Raw genomic sequence first — 20810 nt, forward strand, 5'->3', positions numbered from 1 at the left:
GACCCTGCAGTACGGCTTTAACATGGTGATGTCCCACCCCCACGCTGTGAATGAAATTGCACTGAGTCTCAACAATAAAAACCCCAGGTGAGCTTCCCCCGAGCCCGTCGGGTTGTTACACAGGAAGCCGTCTCTCGGCGACTTCACAGAAGTCCTCTGGCTCCTGCCTCGTAACACCGTGTTCAAACCAGATGGAGGGAATAACTCCAAAACTCTCATAACACCACCCGGCCCATATCGTGTACACTTCCCAGCATGCACCACTTGTCCACACAGGCAGGTTGAGGCAGCACCTGAAGGCTCATAAACAGCGGCAGCTGCATCAAAGAGCCGGAGGGGTGTGTCTTTGTTTGTCTGTGTGGGTGTGTATGTGTGTGCACATGTGCCCCTGTGGGTGTGGTGGTCGGTGAGTGAGTGTGTCCCTCTGTGTCCCCAAATAGGTTTTTTTAAATATAGTTCAGGTAACCTAAATTGACCTGTGAATGCAAATCGGCATTAGATACTTGAGTCGATTTTACAAGTATTTATAGTTACAGGTTTTTAGTTTATTCTCAGTGACATATTTATTTGTATGAAAACATGCATACTCTGTTCTGAGAACACTCCATAATGCTGTTTTAGAATCTGAATTGAGGTTTTACTTATAAGGAGTGCTTTGAAAATACTTTCTTTAAAAACCCATTATACAGTACAGATATCACATATTTCTCCCTTCACGTTCAACATCATCCCAAATGCGTCCATTTTCTGTTTTTGTCCTTTGCAGAACTAAAGCTCTGGTTTTAGAGCTGTTAGCAGCTGTTTGTCTGGTCAGGGGAGGGCATGAAATCATCCTCTCTGCATTCGATAACTTCAAGGAGGTATGAGCAATTTCCTTTTCCACATGTATGTGGCATGTTTGTCGTTAAGATGCAAATGCTAGCTCGCTCAGCTCAAACGGGGAAACATCTGAGATTGGAAACTGATTTTTCTATGAGGCCATTACCCTTCAATCAAAACCAGCCTTGTTCAAGTGGCCTTTGAGATACTGCTCCACATTTTGACGTTTGTATGTATATGTTTTGAGCGTACAGAAATTGTTTTTTGTAGATGTATCACAGATGATGGAATTTTATAACACAATCCAAATGAGAAGTAGTGTGTGTGTGTGTGTGTGTAAAAATGCACATATGGTTGAATTGAATTTGTAGGGGTGGTAAAGTGTGCGGCTTCATAACCACAAGCTGGGCTCTCGCCCTGCATTAGAAAGTAGGACTCAACGAAGCTTAATGCAATATTTGCACAAGTAAGATGAAATATTGAACGAGACAGTAGATCACATCTACCTTTTATTAGAGGTGGAAATCATCCCTTGACTTAGTCATTTCCTGCCGTTTCCAGTCGTTTCCTGTCATCACAGACAGAACTACTGCTTTTCTTCTTTTGCCAGGAAAAGGAACCAGACTTAAAAAATGGTTAAAAAATGTAGCTTTGTTTGAAGTAATGGATATCAATGAAAAGCATTAATATTGCCACGCTACAAACGCTGCAAATTAAATGTGTTAAATTGGTTAAGATGAGTATTTGGACGAAGGCCGTGAAGCAGAACATTTTCATGTTAGGCTTGGGAGAAACTGAGAAAGGTTGAACAATCGAGATATATAGAATATAATAAATATAATAAAAACAAGATTATGGCCATGAGAATTTAATTGCTGATTTATTTTGCCATACACATATTATAATATGCATATAGCTCACACGTCTTCTAATACACTGTACACGTGTCTGTCTGAAGGATCATAAGCTTGCCCTGATGGAACAGTTGCAGTGTGTGTGTTCCTCAGCCCTGCTGCATTCAGGCCTGTCCGCTGGACTGTGTCTGGGCCTTTCTCCTCCACACATAAAGGACGGCATTGGCCCAGAGGGGTGCTGTTTGTGCCCCGTGCGGTGCGGTCACTGGACCTTGCGTAGCCTGTCTGCTTTCCTCTCTGCTAAAGACGCCTCATTGTGTCTTTATCCGTCCCCAGCCCTTCGGGGCCAGAGAAAGGCCCCCTGACTGCTGCCCGTGTGGGTGCCTGTTCCCCTGTGTATTACTGTACGCATTCTGGAGAATTACTGAGTGTACGCTGAGGGATATTTTGAATAAATAGCTTTGCCTGACTTGAATTTGGAATGAGGTGGGTATAAACCTCACCAAGTGCTGTGGAGGACCAAGTAAATCTGTATTCTGAGGCTTGTGGAGAAATCGTGAGGCTCTACATTTGGTGAAGCCAGGTTGCAGGCCCTGTACAGCAGATAGGAGATGCCTGCTCCGTCAGTTGCATTGCTTTATTGACCCTTTATTGACCTCCTTCTGCTTCAGGTCTGTGCCGAGACGCAGAGGTTCGAGAAACTGATGGAGCATTTCAAGAACGAAGATAACAACATTGATTTTATGGTACATTCAAACATAACTTTATAGGTTATGGCATTCATTATTTCAGGACCAAACGCCAGACCAAAAACTACTTTTGAATAATCCTCCATTTGAAACTGTAAGGAAATATGCTATTTGTTATATTTTTAAAACTCTGTACCCAAGCCATGATTAATGTGATTCTGCTGGATGAGACTTGTAACAGAGAGTCATTGTGTGTCTGGCAGAAAGTGCCCGTGTTTGTGCAGTGCTCGTCTGCAAAACTCACAGGCAAACGGCGAGTCATTCTCACCGCTCTGCCATTATTTAACAAGACTGTTAAAGCAAACCGATTCCTCACTGCTGGCATCTCTCACTAATACGGCCTTCCTCTACACGTAAGGGGGCCTTCAATGGAGCCATTGGAGTTAGAAAAAAACCTTCCCAGTCAGTTGTTCCTTTTTGACAAAAGGCTTTCTTACCCCCCCCTCATCCAGTAAGGATTGCCTGCCTGCCTGCCAGGAAAAGGCTGAATTACCTTTAGCAGTGTGTAAGCACAAAGCGTATTGCTGTGTCAGGTAGCTCAGAGTGGCGTCTGAAAGGCTGTTTCCGCTGTCTCCCAGGTGGCCTGCATGCAGTTCATCAACATCGTGGTCCATTCGGTGGAGGACATGAACTTCCGAGTGCACCTGCAGTTTGACTTCACCAAGCTCAGCTTGGACGAATACCTGGACGTAAGTACTGGAGGGGGAATGTGAATTATTGATTCAGACTGTGTAAAACACACAGCCAGCCTTTCCCTTTTGCTTTTAAAAACCGAACAAGTCAACCTGGTCTTCCCTGCTAACTTTTCAGTCACAGATTTTTCCCCAAAGTACGATTTGAATAAAAAGTCCTAGTTTGAACACGTCTTCCACTAGATAGAAACTGAATATCAAACCTGCCACCTTGCTAAAGAATCTTCTCAGAAACCTGTCCCTTCTTTATATAGGTTTTCCAGGCAGGACCTATTAAAACTTTGATTCTCTGTCCAAGTGGGACTTTGATCGTAAAATTCCCAAATCAAATTGTATTCTCACTGCAGTGAAACTGATTATGATAGTTCCCTCTCTGTACAGAAAACAAACCCTACCCCTCTCTACAGTGTGTCGCAAGTGAATCAGTGTGTTCCTCTCCATGTAGAAACTCAATTAGGCATTTCCTTTTTGAAGAAACTCAACTACATGTTTTCTGTTCCTGCACAGGACCTGAACTTGACACTTTCTCTTTGTGTGTAGAAGTTGAAATGGATGTTTTCTCTGTGTTTGTAGAAGCTGAACTGGTCATTTTCTCTGTGTTTGTAGAAGCTGAACTGGTCATTTTCTCTGTGTGTGTGTAGAAGCTGAACTGGTCATTTTCTGTGTGTGTGTGTGTAGAAGCTGAAGCACACTGAGAGCGATAAGCTCCAGGTGCAGATCCAGGCCTACTTGGACAATGTTTTCGACGTGGGCGCCCTCCTGGAGGATGCCGAGACCAAGAACGCTGCCCTGGAGCGCGTGGAGGAGCTGGAGGAGAACATGTCGCACGTGAGGAGAGCGGCCTACACCCCCCCCCCCCGTCCAATGGGGTTACAACACCGAGAGAGCGACCTGGCTGCTAGCCAATCGGGCTCCTCACACACCCCACACAGCCCCTCCCCTGTGCTCCTTATAGCAGCATCAGGGATGGGTGGGAATGTGTGCTTTAAACCTCCGTCAGGGCAGCGCTAAATCACATGCCTGTTTTAAAGGGGCTTTAGATTACAGTCTCATGCTCTGGTTTAGCCCGTAGGCACGAAAACACTTTGCCAAGGTCGTGTGGGTGCGCACATCCACAAGTCAAAGCTAATTTCCTAAGACCTGCTTTGACTCCTTTGTAATCGTAACTGTCAAACCACCGCACTTTTCCTTAAACCCTCCTAATTTACTCAGCAGTTTTGCGATGCGTCAGAACCAGATCTGGGTCAAATAGCTTCCTGAGCTTTATTGAGCTTGCTTGGTGCTTGGAGCCAACCAAGAGGGCACTTTTTCAGAGTGTTTCATAGGTTCCAGACTAGCCACCAGGCACCAGACAAACTCAGTAAAGCATAGATAAATATTTGAATCCAAAACTATTACATTTTTGACCGAGGCCTGACATCAGAACACATGAACCCAATCATTATTTTGCATCATTCTGAATTATAGATTTGTCTGCCCTTCTCCTAATATATTATTAAAACGGTTTCAACATCAGTTTACATCAGATTGCAGTTGTCCTCTGTGCACTGTTAGCTATCAGGTCATGAGAATGGTCGTGTTTCCGTTCTCATGGAAAACGTGTCCGTCTCGTAGATGACGGAGAAGCTGCAGGACACGGAGAACGAAGCGATGGCCAAGATCGTGGAGCTGGAGAAACAGCTGATGCAGAGGAACAAGGAGCTGGATTCCATCCGGGTGAGTTCTCCTGAAGGGGGCGCTCTTCCTGTTGGAGATTCCAAACAGGAGCCGGCTTTCCATAGTTATGGAAATCATAATCATCTAGGGAAGGGCTGTGGCGTGTCATAGAGAAATAGCCATGAGATGGTGACTGAATTTTCCAGTTGGCTATGCGTCTGAGGGGCCGGCGAGAGCCGTTCACACAGCTGGCAGGACGTGTGAGCCGGCCTGGGGCAGATTCCTGCCCTCACACCGTGCAGGGTTAACGTTGACCGGCTGCCCTGTCTCCCCCGGGGCAGGAGGTGTACAAGGACGCCAGCAGCCAGGTGCACACCCTGCGCAGGATGGTGAAGGAGAAGGACGAGGCCATCCTGAGGCAGGGCCAGCTGGAGCAGAAGATCCACGAGCTGGAGAAGCAGGGGTCCCTCAAGAGGGGCCCCGGGGACATCGGCATCCTGCCCGGCCTCGAGGCCGGGGCCGGGGTCTACGCCGGAGGGGCCCTCAGCCCCCTGGGCCTGCAGGGAGGGGCCGCTCCAGGCCTGGCGTCCTCCCCGCCCCCTCCCCCACCCCCGCCCCCGCTGCCTGCCGGCTCTGGTAGGTGTATCCTCCAGTATCGCTGAGGCCTTTTGTGTAGAGTCAGAGTTTTCTCAGACACGCATATTCCGTGTTGTATCACATTACTGTTACTTTGCAGTTGTTCAGCTGATGCTTTTATCCAAAAGCGACTTATGGTTGACTAGCCTAAGTTCAGTGGCTCGGTTGCTTGACTGGGACCCAGAAGGTTGGTGGTCCGGTTGGATCCCATGTTAAAAAACCTTCTCCTCTTCCTCCTCTCTTCCAGTGCCGAACGGGCCTTCTGGGACCTCCGCCCCACCCCCGCCACCTCCGCCTCCCCCTCCTCCACCCCCGCCCCCTCCCCCACCCCCTCCTCCCGGTCCCGCCCTGGACATCTCACCCCCCATGCCCCCACCCCCACCCCCCGTCGCACCCCCTCTCCCTGGCTGCGGGTCCCCCACCGTCATCTTCAACTCTGGCCTAGCAGGTAAGGCTGAGCCACAGGTGTGTGCGTGTGCGTGTGCGTGTGCGTGTGCGTGTGCGTGTGCGTGTGCGTGTGTGTGTGTGTGTGCGCGCATGTGTGTAATGGATAGAGTGCTGTAGGTCCTCTAGCAGGTATAGTGGACCCGCAGGTGTGTGTGTGTGTATGTCCAATAGAGGGGGAAGCTCTGTTGGTCTGCTCTGCACTGAAGCAGACACATGGAATGTGTGGACATGGCTAGTATAATGGTTAGAGAGCAGAGGGGTCAGACTAGTGTTATTTAGCAAGGTTAAAGGTTATTTTATGGTTAAGATCTAGGTCAGTAAACAGATGGGTGCCAGTTGAGTTCCCAGCTAGGGTGCTGCTGTAAGTACCTTTAACCCTTTTAGGTATGTGATTAATTAAACATCCTAATGCTAATGCAACAATCACTACTGGTAATTGAAAACAGTCCTAGAACACTGACTTTTGATATATATATATATATATTTTTTTTTAATACTCTTCAAAGAGTTAATGCACTAGTATTGTATAGTCTATGAGTGTAGGTCACCTCAGATGAGACTCTCTCCCAGACATTTTTTTAACATTTTTTAAAATAGTAAAACATCTAGTGTAGTTTAACTTTTGCACAGTTGCAGGTTATGACACTACACTTATACCATTACCCTGGTGAGTAACTTTGAGCTGGGTGCATTATTTTCTGAGACCTCTGTGCGCGAGTGGTGTCTGTGACTGTGTGCACAGCTGTTGGCTGTGTTTACAGCAGATTCTGGAACAGTGAACACTCCCCCATCCTCTGGCCTCGGAGACGAGCGCTTAAAGGGGCGGGGACGCCTGTCCTCTATTTAAAGCTCTGCTGACTTCCTGTGTATCTGGTCAGATCTGGTCCCCGGCGCGTGACTGGCCAGGTCATGTGACCCCGGGTCAGCCGGTGTGGGGCGGCCTGTGAGTCAGCTCCTCGACGTGCTTGGCACAGAACATCCCGTGCTTTCATCCGGGTGCGCTCTGAACCCGTCAGCGTTCAGGTCCCCTTCTGCTGGGCGACGGCCTGCTATCTTACACGCGCTTTGTTTACACTGAAAGTAAACCGGTAAAGTCAGACAAAGTGGCTTTGTTGGATAACCTCACGTCACATGGGATTTGAACCGGCAACTCCCTGGTCACAAACAAGCGTCCTGACATCAGCACAACACAGGTTTCTTTTTATATGCCTGTATGTACAAGGCATGAGAGCTATATCTGGTATACATGCAATCTTTTGAGCAAAAGTTGACCTTCCAACATAACTGTTATATTATGTCTTAGTGTTGTATGTCCTCAGGGTTTTCTTAGCAGACAGGATTTAGCGCTCACAGTGCAGACATGGTTATTTCGTTTACTGGGTTTTTTTATGCTATCATGGGTGTGACTGTATTGCTGAAAGACTGAAATAATCGCTCTCTCTTCCTCTGTTCTTAACGGTTTCTTTCTGGTTCTTTCTTTCTCCGCCTTTTCTGCCTACAAAGAGGGACCCATCAAACTGTTCTGTAGGTTTTCTCTGTCGTGTCCCTGTGTTTCTGTTCTCCCCTCCGGTTGAAGACACATGGTATTTTCAGTTTAAATCACTTTAAACATACCAGAGTTTTGCGAGAGGGGGAATTGTGCGTCTGCTCGATATCTCACAAACTGAAAGCTAGACTGCAGTAAGTCTTTCCCTGGTAACACAGCGTACCAAAGAAGAAGAAAAAGTGCACATACGGCAGATTAAGCTTTCCAGACAAAATGTGTTTGGCAAGTGATCTTTTCGCCCTATATGCTCTTTTCGTGTTTCCATAATGACAAGCCTTGTGAAACCTTCTGAAACGCAAGCCTCCAGACGTAAACAGAAAAAATAAGTTTGTTTTATGCCCAAACTCAACTGAAAATACCATGTTTCTATCCCTTGTGCTGATATGCTGTGATTTGTGCGTGTGTGTGTGCCTACGGTCTTGAGTTCTGGAGTTATATGTTTTTATTTGCATGCTCAAACACATCTGTATCACTGTGGACTGATCAGAATGATAGAGCCATTATGTCAGACTGGAATGCTGTGTGCCGCACCTCCAGACCATATCACTCACTCCTGCTAACCGGCTCCTATGCGCCTAGACACGGTGTTCAGGACTGTCTGGTCATCAGAGATATAGCCGCAAGACTGAACACAGGAATGTACTACCTGTTCCCATGACTGATTTAAGCTTGCTAAATGAACCTGGTTGTGGTTCAGAAATTTTAGAAATAGATGTAGTGGTGTGCCACCTGTAACAGAGAAGACACGGTTCTCCTTCCTGTGTGGCAGTTTGTGTCAAAGTCATGGGGGGTTCATTTCCATCATGGCGTCGTCTCTCACTGATGAGCCGCCGCCACTCGTGCGCTAGCTCACTGCGAAGCTCCGCCCTCTTCGCAGAGTAACCCCCGTCTCTCTCTCTCCCCCGCTAGCGGTGAAGATCAAAAAGCCCATCAAGACCAAGTTCCGCATGCCGGTGTTCAACTGGGTGGCGCTGAAGCCCAACCAGATCAACGGGACCGTGTTCAACGAGATCGACGACGAGAGGATCCTGGAGGTGAGGGGACACCTCCGGCCACCACACACTGGGATGAGATGCTCTGTCTGCTCCACTGAGACATACCCTCCAGCGCTAAGGCAGCGTGTAGGCTAGTGGCCAAGGTGCATGACAGGGACCAGGAAGGTTGGTGGTTCAAGCCCAGGTGTAGCCACAATAGGATCCGCACAGCTGTTGGGCCCTTGAGCAAGGCCCTTAACCCCACATTTCTCCTGGGGGGATTGTCCTCTGCTTAGTCTAATCAACTGTAAGGACGGTAACTGTACCATTTGTCCAAGTTGTAATAAGTTGCACTGAACAACAAACACATAATGATTACTTGACAGTGATGATGGAAATGTCTGTTTACTGTTCTGCTTGATAAATGCTAACAGGAATTTTGTACTGTATATTAATATTTGTTTTAGGCACATACTCTAAATGTCACAAACTGTTTGATGTGATATTTTCTGCCCTGCTTTCCCAGGATTTGAACGTGGACGAGTTTGAGGAGATGTTTAAGACGAAGGCGCAGGGACCAGCCATAGACGTGACGGCGAGCAAGCAGAAGGTGATTCAGAAGGGCCCCAACAAAGTGACGTTACTGGACGCCAACAGGGCGAAGAACCTGGCCATCACGCTGAGGAAAGCCGGGAAGACTCCGGAGGAAATCTGCAAGGCCATTCAGCTGTAAGCCAAGCGCATACTTTCCTTTAATTCTGCCAACTAAGACAGTATTGCCTGTACATGTTTGAAATGAAGGCGTTTTGAAAGTAAACTGTACGCCTTGCAGTTCTTTCACAACTACAGATGCTGCCCATGTATGGTATGGCAAATGTTCTACATTTGATCATGTAAATGGTAAACAGTTTGTATATATACTGAATATGGACCAATTTGCTATTGGGAGACTACTAACTTTGACTGGTATATTTTCACTGCGGATTTGAATAGTCAGTAACTTTAAGTCATTTTGCACTTATGCAATGAATGAAAATAAACCAGGCAATTATGCATGGCCATGTCTGAAAATGCCCAATCCAACAAAAAAGCACCCTTCTTTTTCAATGACACACACACACACACGCACACACACACTCACTTGCTCATTCTCCACATACAAAGAATGAAGTGCTTGAATGATGAGGTCACTGTCATTTCCTCAACATCTCCTCATTCCCCTGCACAATCACCTTTTTGTCCAACTTCTGATCGTCAGTGAGAGATTAGTTGGCGCTTTCGCTCGATAGTGACGGACAAAATTGTCACACAGCCAAATTCAGTCTTGGCCCAGTTACTGCATGCGGCATTTTATCATCCTTCCAACATACATATTTATTCAGTCGGAATGTACAGTAACCGGCTGGTGACAAGACAAACTTTATTTGTTTTTTTTCCAAGAACCAACATAATTAAATTATTCATTTTTCTATCGCTCCAAAAAGAGGCCCAACTGCAGCTATATGTTAGAGACGTTTTTATGAACAGCATGGTTATCCGACTTCATAAAGAAAAATCACCTCTTTAGCACCCTTATATAACTGTACAACAGAACCATAACCTGAGAGAATTACCAGCGGCAGGAGCAGGGAGAGGGCCGTGGCTCTTTAGCACTCAGGATTTATGTACCGTGAGACTTTAGTGTTGTAGTATCTCATTAAAACTGTGCACAGACCTGACAGAGCAGCAGACGGCGCGTTTGCTCATCCGTGGCCTGTGAATCAGAGCACGTACTGAGGTGTCTGTGTCCCCCTCTCCCTCCCCCAGAGCCTGTACTGAGGTGTCTGTCCCCCTCTCCCTCCCTAGAGGCTGTACTGAGGTGTCTGTGTCCCCCTCTCCCTCCCCAGAGCCTGTACTGAGGTGTCTGTGTCCCTCTCCCTCCCTCAGAGCCTGTAATGCTGTGTCTGTGTCCCTCTCCCTCCCCCAGAGCCTGTACTGAGGTGTCTGTGTCCCTCTCCCTCCCCCAGAGCCTGTACTGAGGTGTCTGTGTCCCTCTCCCTCCCCCAGAGCCTGTACTGAGGTGTCTGTCCCCCTCTCCCTCCCCAGAGCCTGTACTGAGGTGTCTGTCCCCCTCTCCCTCCCTAGAGGCTGTACTGAGGTGTCTGTGTCCCTCTCCCTCCCTAGAGGCTGTACTGAGGTGTCTGTGTCCCCCTCTCCCTCCCCAGAGCCTGTACTGAGGTGTCTGTCCCCCTCTCCCTCCCCAGAGCCTGTACTGAGGTGTCTGTGTCCCTCTCCCTCCCTAGAGGCTGTACTGAGGTGTCTGTGTCTCTCTCCCTCCCCAGAGCCTGTACTGAGGTGTCTGTGTCCCTCTCCCTCCCCCAGAGCCTATACTGAGGTGTCTGTGTCCCTCTCCCTCCCCCAGAGCCTGTACTGAGGTGTCTGTCCCCCTCTCCCTCCCCCAGAGCCTATACTGAGGTGTCTGTGTCTCTGTTCTCCCCCCTCCCCCCTCCCCAGGTTCGACCTGCGGACACTGCCCGTGGACTTTGTGGAGTGCCTGATGCGCTTCATGCCCACGGAGAACGAGGTGAAGGTTCTGCGCCAGTACGAGAGGGAACGCAAGCCCTTGGAGAGTCTTACGGACGAGGACCGCTTCATGATGCACTTCAGCAAGATCGAGCGCCTCATGCAGAAGATGACCATCATGGCCTTCGTGGGGAACTTCACCGAGAGTGTACAGATGTTGACACCGGTGAGGGGACTCCTTCTGACCGGCGCTGACTGATGATGTCACAGTAGGCCCGTTCTTTGGCTTTCCCTCGTTTTCCAGCCCTTTGAACTAACTGTTGTTGTTCTTTTCCCAGCAACTTCATGCAGTTATTGCTGCATCAGTGTCAATAAAATCATCACAGAAGCTGAAGAAGCTTCTTGAGGTAAGTCTTTGGGAGCGGTTTTCAGCTTGGTTTCGCTTTCACACATTGTAATAGTTGCCGACTGCTCTGAGAGCATTGAGCATTGTTTTGGTGTTTACGTGAGCATTGAATTGGACGTGGCTCTTTCAGATCATCCTGGCTCTCGGGAACTACATGAACAGTAGCAAGCGTGGAGCAGTGTACGGCTTCAAACTGCAGAGCTTAGACCTGGTGAGTATATTTATATTTACTGCTCCCTCCCTCTGCTCCGTACATGTGAAATGCATCATGGGTAATCATCCCTACATTCATTATTCTTCCTGCGTTTTCCCACAGCTGTTGGATACCAAGTCCACCGACCGGAAAATGACGCTGTTACACTACATAGCTAATGTAGTGAAAGACAAATACCAGCAGGTCTGCCTGTTCTACAACGAGATTCACTACGTAGAGAAAGCAGCAGCAGGTACTGAAGGCTTTTCTTCTCTATGTCTGAGAACCGTATGTCTTTATGAACTTCTGTCCTGCCAACCTGCGCATTCTTCAACTTGTGAAAGGTGTTTGATATCTGTGGTTTGAATCTTGGTGGTTTGACATACTAAGCATTTCTCTTTATATAAAGCAAGTTCTTTATATTTTCTCTTTTTGCTGTAACCAGCACGTCGTTGATGGAGAGACTTTTGAGCACAAGGCTTTTTTTTTTTTTTTCTTATTTTTTATTAAATATTTGTATTCATCTCCTATCTAAAGCCTGTCAAAAAAGGACAATGCGTGCAGTTGTGTGTGTGAGATCTGAGTCAGGGGCATGCTGGGATTAGTAGTTCCCCGGACGACGTGTGGCTGTGAAGCGGTTCCAAGCGTTTATCTGGGTGTCGCAGTGTCGCTGGAGAACGTGTTGCTGGATGTGAGGGAGCTGCAGAGGGGCATGGAGCTGACCAAGCGCGAGTACAGCATGCACGGCCACAACACCATGCTCAAGGACTTCATCGCCCACAACGAGGGCCGGCTCAAGAAGCTCCAGGACGACGCCAAGGTCGCGCAGGTGAGGAGCGTCTGCGGCGGCTTCACCGTGTGAAGCAGGGATCCTCGACTCCAAATCCAGCCCTGGTTTTTTTACTCCCGGGGAATTAACTGAACTATTAATGCTACTGATTGGCCAGACTGGCTTCACAACTGACTCCTGGGTGAAGGGAGGGTGGGAAGACTGGCAGTTTTCGGCCCTCGAGGACCGTGAACCCTGATGTAAACGGTCAATGCTATTTTAGCAGCCTCATTTGTTTTTACCACTGGGCCTCAGATTTACGTCATAGACCTTGGAGTCTTCCATTTACGCACAGGACACTGATAATTTTGTGTGTACGATTTACGTACCTTGGAAATATGTCTCGTAGAATTGTGCGTGCCTTCATTTTTTTCCCGCTTTTCTTTGAAAGGATGCTTTTGACGAGGTGGTGAAATTCTTCGGGGAGAATGCCAAAACGACACCTCCTTCCGTGTTCTTTCCGGTGTTTGTGCGCTTCGTCAAGGCCTACAGGGTGAGAGCCAGATAATCCCGTTACGCAACCCTCCAAGGGGAGCGGAAAAGGGAAACCGGGCCTTCCAAAAAACCTGCTTCCCATACAAATCCTAAAATAAACGGCCAAGTTCTGAATCTCCTCCCCATCTCTCCTCCAGCAAGCCGACGAGGACAACGAGCAGAGGAAGAGGCAGGAGCAGATGCTGATGGAGAAGCTTCTGGAACAGGAAGCCATGATGGACCAGCAGGACCAGAAGGTAGGCCCCTACATTGGATTCACCTGAATGAAGTGAAACCACAAGATTAATCATGGTTTCATCTAGTGCCAGCATGCTGGAGAGGTACAGTCATATGCATTAGCCATTAGGCTACAGGCTCAGGCAGACTGTAGCTTAGTGACTAAGGTACATGGCTGGGACATGGACGGTTGGTGGTTCAAGCCCCAGTGTAACCACAATAAGATCTGTAGCTGTGGGCCCTTGAGCAAGGCCCTTAACCCCACATTGCTCCAGGGGGGATTTGCAACTGCTTTGTCAAGTCAACTGTTAGTCGCTTTGGGTAAAAAGTGTCTGCTAAATGACTGTAGTGTACTGAATGAAGTGAAACCACAACAAGAATAATTATGGTTTAATCTAGTGCTATCTTAATGCAATTCAGCCAGCGGGAGTTTTGATGTATTGCGACATTTTTAAGGAAAATATTAATATATTTTGTAGTACAGTCATCAAAGCAGGATGTCTTAACACTACTATGCATGTGTGATGGTGTCTAAAAGTGCTGTAGATGTGAGACTGCAGTGTGACAGTGAGATTAAATGTTGACACATTACTATAATGGCGTCTGTGAGTTTAAGTACGATGTCTGACAGCTCTGTGGGCATGGTGTGCGTGTGCGTGATCGTGATCTCTCTCTCTCCAGTCTCCATCGCACAAGAACAAGCGGCAGCAGCAGGAACTGATCGCCGAGCTGAGGAAGAAGCAGGTGAAAGACAGCCGTCACGTCTACGAGGGGAAGGACGGTGCCATCGAGGACATCATCACGGGTAAAGAGGGAGCTACACCTCCCAGCGCCACCCCCGAATTATCCACACTCCGCGTCCGACCTCCCACAGCCCCTCCCGACAGAGTCCAGCCGGCTGTGTGCCCAGAGCGCACCCCAGCTAACGCGCTAACGTGCTAGCTCATAGAAACTCACGTCCTGCCTTCGCCCAGAGTTGCGCTCTCTCCCTCAGTCGCATCGAACCGTTAACAACGACTTCTAGACGACTAACAATATTTATGTCTTGGCAGTTTAACTTGGTGATTTAAAAGCCTTTGGTATACATTAATCCTCAAGTAATACGTGCATCATTGCCTAACCTAATTTTGCTGAAGCTAAAGTGTGTGCATTATTGTTTTTTGTTTGCTTGTTCTGACATAATGGTGTAAGCTGTAGAAGGGCCAGGCTTCTGGTAAGGAAGGATTACAGTCAGCCAGAGAGCATGTATTGATCTTTACTCTTTAAAATATCATCTGCATGTTTCATAGAGTATCAGCAAAATGTTCAGGGAGGATATTGTTCCTGCCTCTTGTAAAATACTGTAAACAAACTCCCTAACGCTTATACTAATATTGTGTTTGGTTGACTAATCAAATATTCCAGTAACTGTGTCACCATATATGAAATCCTGAACAAAATCTCTCCTTAACTAAGAAGCCCACAGAATGAAAGGTAGAGATCTCTATTGTCCAGTGCAGTGGGATAGATCGTGTTCAGAAGCCTGGTGGTCCAGTCAGTCCTTTAACCAGTAGACTGTGTTAATCCTGCTGAGTGTGTGTGTAGGTTTGCTAACATGCTGCAGACCTGTAGATGCGTGGCTTTGCTCCTTACCATGTTTGTCTTGTCTGGCTGTTGTTCCAATACAGTTCTGAAGACTGTGCCGTTTACCGCCCGAACGGCCAAACGAGGCTCGCGCTTCTTCTGCGAGCACACTCACACTGAGGAGCTCCATTACTAAACTAAACTCTCTCTCAGAAAGGTTGCAGTAAAACGCTCTCTTTATGCGTCCTCCCCCCTCACTCTCCATCGGCTGCGTCTGCACCGGCTCGCCTGGGCGTGTGTGTGTTTGCATGTTCGTGTGCGCGTGTGTTTGTTATATGTGTGTGTGCAGATGTGGTTTTTTTTGCGTGTGTGTACGTGCAAGTGGGTGTGTGTTTGTGTACGAGTGTGTGTGTGCGTGTGTGCGTGCGCGGGTGTAGGTGGGTGTGTGTTTGCATATGAGTGCATGCAGGTGTGTGTGTGTGTGTGTGTGTGTGTGTGAGTGTGAGAGTGCAGGTGTGTTTGTTTGTGAGTGAGTGTGTGTGTCCCACGGGGTGTCGAGTGTGCACACGTGTCCCCTCCTCCTCTCCCTCACCGCATGAGGAGGGCCCATCTCAGGGAGCGCTGGAGTTCCCTCCCCTCTTGCATGACCTGCGTCACGTGTCAATCATCCATCCGTTCGTTTGCACCGCTCTGTGACACTGCACGATACGAGCCAGAGCAAACCATAATGTCACAGAGACATTTTACACAATACTCCACACACCACTTTAGAGTTACTGTTAAAGCAACCATGTCAGTGCTTCGTTCTTTCTTGATTTGTATGTTGTAGCATGCAATACAAGCGCCCTCTGGTGTTCAGTCAGCAGTAGCACACCCAAAGCATTTCCCCACAGATGTGGGAGATTTAACCACCCTCTTGTGTTGGAACAACAGTAGCACAGCTAATACTCCTCCCCCTCCAAATTAGATTTTAGATTACATTTAGATTTTATTAGATCTTCGACTTGCATAGGATGTTGCTTTATTTCATGAATATTATTGTTATGAATGCTGCCATCACACATTTATTTAGCAGTGGGATGCAGTAGTCACCAAGGTAGTAGTTTCTTACCTAATGTGTATTCCTCTATAGCTTATGCATAGTTTCCCCACAGGATTTAGCACATTTTGAAATGGCTCTCTGAGTTGTGGCATTATACATTGCTTGTGTGTCCATCTGTCCGTGTGTGTTTGAGATACGAGTGTTCATAATGCATAGCTGCCTGGGGTCTTGCATGATGCTGGCTTCCTCCAGCTGCTCTTCCATCACCAGCCCTGCTGTCCTCACTGCATGCCGGGCACAAAATGGCGGGTGGGAAGGGGCCTGTAATCATGTCACATGACACGCTGTGTTCCATCCCATAATCCTTTGCATGAAGCATGAAGAAGCATTTCCTGCTGTCAGTTGCCATTTCATGTCTCACATTTCCTTGTCATGCATCTCTAATAAACAGCCAGATACATGACTTTTGATTGTTCTGCTAAAAAATGAAGAATAATGTTAACATTTTTGTTAACTTATTTTTGTATCCTCTGGGAATTTGGGTTGTTTCTCTAAGCATGAAGGACATGTATCTGGCTGAACGCACGCTTTTTATTAGATTTTATGTTCATGGTTTGTATAAAGATAAGGTTTGTCATTTGTTTGTTATTTCCTTTTTTGTTTAATGGCAAATTGCTCTGTTCATGCAAAGATTTAATTTTGGCTGAGAGTCATTCCGCAAAGCAGTCTGGGTTTTCGTTACACAGAAACGCTTTTTTATTTGCTTCTCCGGGCCGGCACTGCCAGCGAACAGCCTGGAGCCCCGCCCCGCCCCGCCCTAATCCATGGCCGCTTCGCTTCCGTAGCTAACCAGCAGCTAGGCCAGTGTGAACACTCGGGTGTGACTCTGCTCGTCCGCCCATCTTCCGTTTAACCTCCATTTTGTCTTCTTTTCATCCAGCCCTAAAGAAGAATAATATTACTAAATTTCCCAATGTCCACTCGAGGGTAAGGAATTCCTCCAATAGCACCCCTGTGCTCATGGATGTGACCCAAACCTGGCAAGCACCTCTTTTTATACTCCCCCCCTCCCTCCTTTGTGCTGTACTGTACTGGGCCTCACCCCTGCCTCTCACGTTTGCTCTTCCTCAGCCCAAAATGCCCTCTAGCCTACATGCTATTAGAGTATTTACCAATCAACTTGAGTTATGCAGAATCTGGGCTATGCTTGTAGTGTGTGGGAGATGTTTACCAACATGGATTTCCACCACCCCCACTACCCTCTATTTTTTGTTTTATATCATAAGTATTGGCGAGTCACAGCCCTTTAAGCTGGGCAAACCTTCTCAAAATGTATTCTCAGAAGGTCAGTAATCATCCACGACAAGTTCAGAATCCAGAAACACAATTGTAAGAAAAAATAATTGCAAGCACGTTCTCGCTCTCCTCCCTGAGGACGGATTTGATGTGTTTCTGTCTAACTCGAGCTGCTTTGCCTGATTGGCTGCCAGCATTTTACCGGCCTACGGGCTCGTGGAAGGCTTTGACGGGGGTGACTGACAGCTCTTCCCCGGTTCCCGCAGATCTCCGGAATCAGCCCTACAGGCGAGCTGACGCGGTGAGGAGGAGTGTCAGGAGACGCTTTGATGATCAGAACCTACGGCCGGCCAACAACGCGGAAGTGGCCATGTGAAGACGCCGCGAACGCCTCGGACGTTCCCGCTGATAAAGACTGAGCTCCCGCCAGGATCGCTCTGAGGGAGGAGGGAGGGAGGGAGGGGGGAGGGGCCGGGTACCAAACGCGATATTTCTGGAAAACTTTGGACAAGCTAAGTGCCTCAATGAAATTCGGACGATTACTTCAAGCAATATGACCCCGGCCTGGCTCTAGTTGTTTCCCGAGTGACTCTTTTTTTTTTTTTTGTCTTTCCCTCAATTTATAAAACTGGACACAAACGTCTGTAAGGAACGACCCCTAAGTCTTTCCTTGGAAAGCGTAGAATGTAAGGAATGTTGTTATGGAGCTGTTCTGTCGAAGGTAATTCCACTACGGTTGCTTACTATGAAATTCCATAGTATCTTTATACATTCCGGTGCTACTGCCTTTAGCCTTGGAATTTATGATGTTCTTTAGCTGCACTTTTAAAGAAAAACATCAGCTTTTACCTTTTTTACTAAGTGGCTAATGGCTTTTTTAAAGAAGAGAAGGTGTCTAGTTTAGTGTGGACCAGCTAAAAGAAAGTATGTACCCTCTGCAAACAGTGTCAAATGGTTTTCAAACCGCAGTTATTCACAAAGGTTTCAATGCAAAGAAACCGCAGACGTAGAGAAACGCGACCAAGCTCAAAAGATGAGACAAAGCTAATGTGAATTGTATATAGGCCCCCACACTAAAGTATTAACATCTCATTCATCAGTGTTATGGTTAGTGGACCAAGCCGTAAAACGACCACCTGCACAGTGCGAGATAATCTACTGAAGCAGAGCTTGAGCGCCATTCAGTTGCAATGCAACTGTGTTTGTCGAGTGTGCCAACAGAGGGACTAATCACTGGGGGGAGGGAGGTTGGGGTGGGGTGGGGAACAAACCACACGGAAGATGTGTCGAAGGTTAGATGCACTTTCACCAAAGCCAAGGGACAGCAGACAAGGTGCCGAGGGCTACTTGAGTAGATTGTCACAAATTGTCACGTTTTTTCTTTTTTTCATGAAACAAACTGGATTCTCATTTTTGTACTTTCTGAAAAACAGCTTTTGGCTAACGAATCTAGGCATTTGTGTCTACTCACCGTCTTTGTAAGTTTAATGTATAGTATTTAACCACTGAAACTGTTCCCATTCAGTTTTCGCTTACACGGCCCTCTTGACGGGAGTTCCTGTTGTTTTTGATAACGTGTAGTTATATTAAAACACAACAAAACAAGCATTCAGACTTTTCTAAATGTACAGATATTTTGCTACAAAATTACCATTTTTGTTTCTTTTCTTTTTTTTTTCTTTTTTTTTTTTGTACTTAGTCCTTCCAGTAGCTTAAGGTCAACATTGTACATATTGTTTAAACAGAAGTTTGCCACACACTGTGCTATACGGTTTGAATGTTATTTTAACTTATAGTTTTTTTTGTGTTCTGTTTTGTATATTTAATGAACAGTGAAGGAGTCGGGCTCAGTGTTGAGAGAGCGCGTTTAGCAGACTCATCTCCAGCCCTGAGCACAATGCCCCATGTCATGCCTGCCTGGCTATAAAGAGGCTTTCCACCTTTGACCTTTCAGTGACACTTTTACCGGTCTGATGACCCTAAAATACCCACTCCATAGCATGTGCACCCACTGTATTTCTTTAACAAGTCTACATGTTACATGCGTGAACTCTGACTCCGTTTCATCCTTATAGACAGGATAATAATGGGCATGGTTTTTTTTCCCCGCAATGTATTATAGGTAAGAAAAATGCTTATTTGCAATGTACTTTTTAATAACACAACTCAGTTAGACCTCTGATTTCTGATTTCAATGGTTATGATCAAATAAACTATTTACACATTTATATCCCGGGCTGTTTACTGGAAAACTTTGTGTCATTTGAGCAGAGCGACAGCATGTAGGAGCTAAAGGAGATAAACTATAAACCACTATAAACTATATAGAGGCTGTAAAAACTGGAGAAATATCAGATGAAGAAAGTTGGCATAATATCACTGTGTAACAAGGGAACATGTAAAATACTGGAATCTACAGTGCCTTCTGAAAATATTCACCCCCAGTAATTATTATTATTCTCCTTTTCCAAATGAAGTCAAATTAAAATGCATTCAAACAGGACATTTCTTTACTCCTATACATGCAATTCTGTAATATCAAAAAGTATTAAACATAGTAGAAATCTGAAAATTACGTAATTGACCAGAATTCACCTACTTCTCTGGACTGGCTTTGTGAAGAGTCTCATCTGAAACCACTCTACAGTCAGACTGAACTGCCCGTGGAACTTAGTTGTTGGGATGCAAAAAGCTGGATAAGGTGATGAAAGGAAGGCTTTCGGTGTACTCCTGCCGTTGCACTTGACCTGGGTACTAGCCTCTGAACTGGAGTTGCTCCCCGGTAACTAGCTGATCCTAAGTACCGAGGATGGGTCAAATGCAGAACATGCAGGCCCGCACTTGGAGGATCCGAATCAAACTCAGAACCTCCTTCTTGGGAGGCAGCAGTGCTTACTATTGTGCCGCCCACTGGGTTCAATTATAGTACATCTTTAATCTTTATAAAAGCTTGGCAAAGCTTTCAGCCTTAGAGCAACATTAAGGATGTGGCATAATCCAGACACTAACAAGATCAGTCCTACCAAACTGAGCAGCCAGATGAGAATGGTCACTTCTCTGCCGGCTGTCAGGGGCCAGCGGAGCTCATTGGCTGTGCTGAAGAGATTGATAGTTTCTCCCATTCCAGTTATAGCCTCTTTGGTTGAGTAGCCAGACAGAAGCCACTTGTGCAAAAAAAAGTGATTGATATCTGAGGTAAGTGTGAACAGACCTCTGTCCTGAAGAAACCAGCATGCATTAACAACAAAAAACCTTGTATACTCAATAGTAGGCAAGTAAGCCACTTTGGAATCGAACTGGCAACCCTTCGACTGCCAGACGACTGCTCTTACCACCTGAGCCAATGTCGCCCCAGGTACAGGAGACCTGTTCAGTCTGGTCCAGGCCTACAGCAGAACTGTTCGGCCTGGTCTGGCACAGCAGGAGACCTGTTTGGCCTGGTCTGGCACAGCAGGAGACCTGTTCGGCCTGGTCTGGCACAGCAGGAGACCTGTTTGGCCTGGTCTGGCACAGCAGGAGACCTGTTCGGCCTGGTCTGGCACAGCAGGAGACCTGTCTGGCACAGCAGGAGACCTGTTTGGCCTGGTCTGGCACAGCAGGACACCTGTTTGGCCTGGTCTGGCACAGCAGGAGACCTGTTCGGCCTGGTCTGGCACAGCAGGAGACCTGTCTGGCACAGCAGGAGACCTGTTTGGCCTGGTCTGGCACAGCAGGAGACCTGTTCGGCCTGGTCTGGCACAGCAGGAGACCCGTTTGGCCTGGTCTGGCACAGCAGCGTCTGCAGAATAAGCAGCACGCCATGCACTCCTTATCTCGGAAGGAGGGGCAGAGGCAAAACAGTTCAGCCACGGCTGAGACCATAATGTGCGTGTTATAATAAATGCAGTTTAGTGCA

At 47.1% G+C, this 20810-nt stretch overlaps 1 protein-coding gene across 3 annotated transcripts in view; it reads left to right on the forward strand.

The window, feature by feature from the left end:
- The window catches only part of fmnl2a (formin-like 2a), a 60018-nt gene extending 42662 nt beyond the window's left edge, over positions 1-17356 (forward strand). Inside the window, exons 8-27 of one of the 3 annotated variants that reach the window (XM_061227208.1) lie at positions 11-87; positions 767-860; positions 2345-2419; positions 3001-3111; positions 3793-3942; positions 4729-4830; positions 5112-5406; positions 5654-5854; positions 8309-8433; positions 8900-9102; positions 10867-11101; positions 11214-11282; positions 11412-11492; positions 11598-11727; positions 12140-12303; positions 12695-12796; positions 12936-13034; positions 13696-13819; positions 16560-16659; positions 17182-17316. In XM_061227208.1, the coding sequence (XP_061083192.1) occupies positions 11-87; positions 767-860; positions 2345-2419; positions 3001-3111; positions 3793-3942; positions 4729-4830; positions 5112-5406; positions 5654-5854; positions 8309-8433; positions 8900-9102; positions 10867-11101; positions 11214-11282; positions 11412-11492; positions 11598-11727; positions 12140-12303; positions 12695-12796; positions 12936-13034; positions 13696-13819; positions 16560-16659; position 17182 (2538 nt within the window). In that variant the 3' untranslated portion in view covers positions 17183-17316. Of the gene's footprint in view, positions 1-10; positions 88-766; positions 861-2344; positions 2420-3000; positions 3112-3792; positions 3943-4728; positions 4831-5111; positions 5407-5653; positions 5855-8308; positions 8434-8899; positions 9103-10866; positions 11102-11213; positions 11283-11411; positions 11493-11597; positions 11728-12139; positions 12304-12694; positions 12797-12935; positions 13035-13695; positions 13820-16559 lie in introns of all 3 variants that reach the window. The other 2 variants (XM_061227207.1, XM_061227206.1) reach the window with 2 other exon arrangements.
- The last annotated feature ends 3454 nt before the right edge of the window (positions 17357-20810 follow it).

Source organism: Conger conger, chromosome 17 (assembly GCF_963514075.1).
Source record: "Conger conger chromosome 17, fConCon1.1, whole genome shotgun sequence".
NCBI lineage: Eukaryota > Metazoa > Chordata > Actinopteri > Anguilliformes > Congridae > Conger > Conger conger.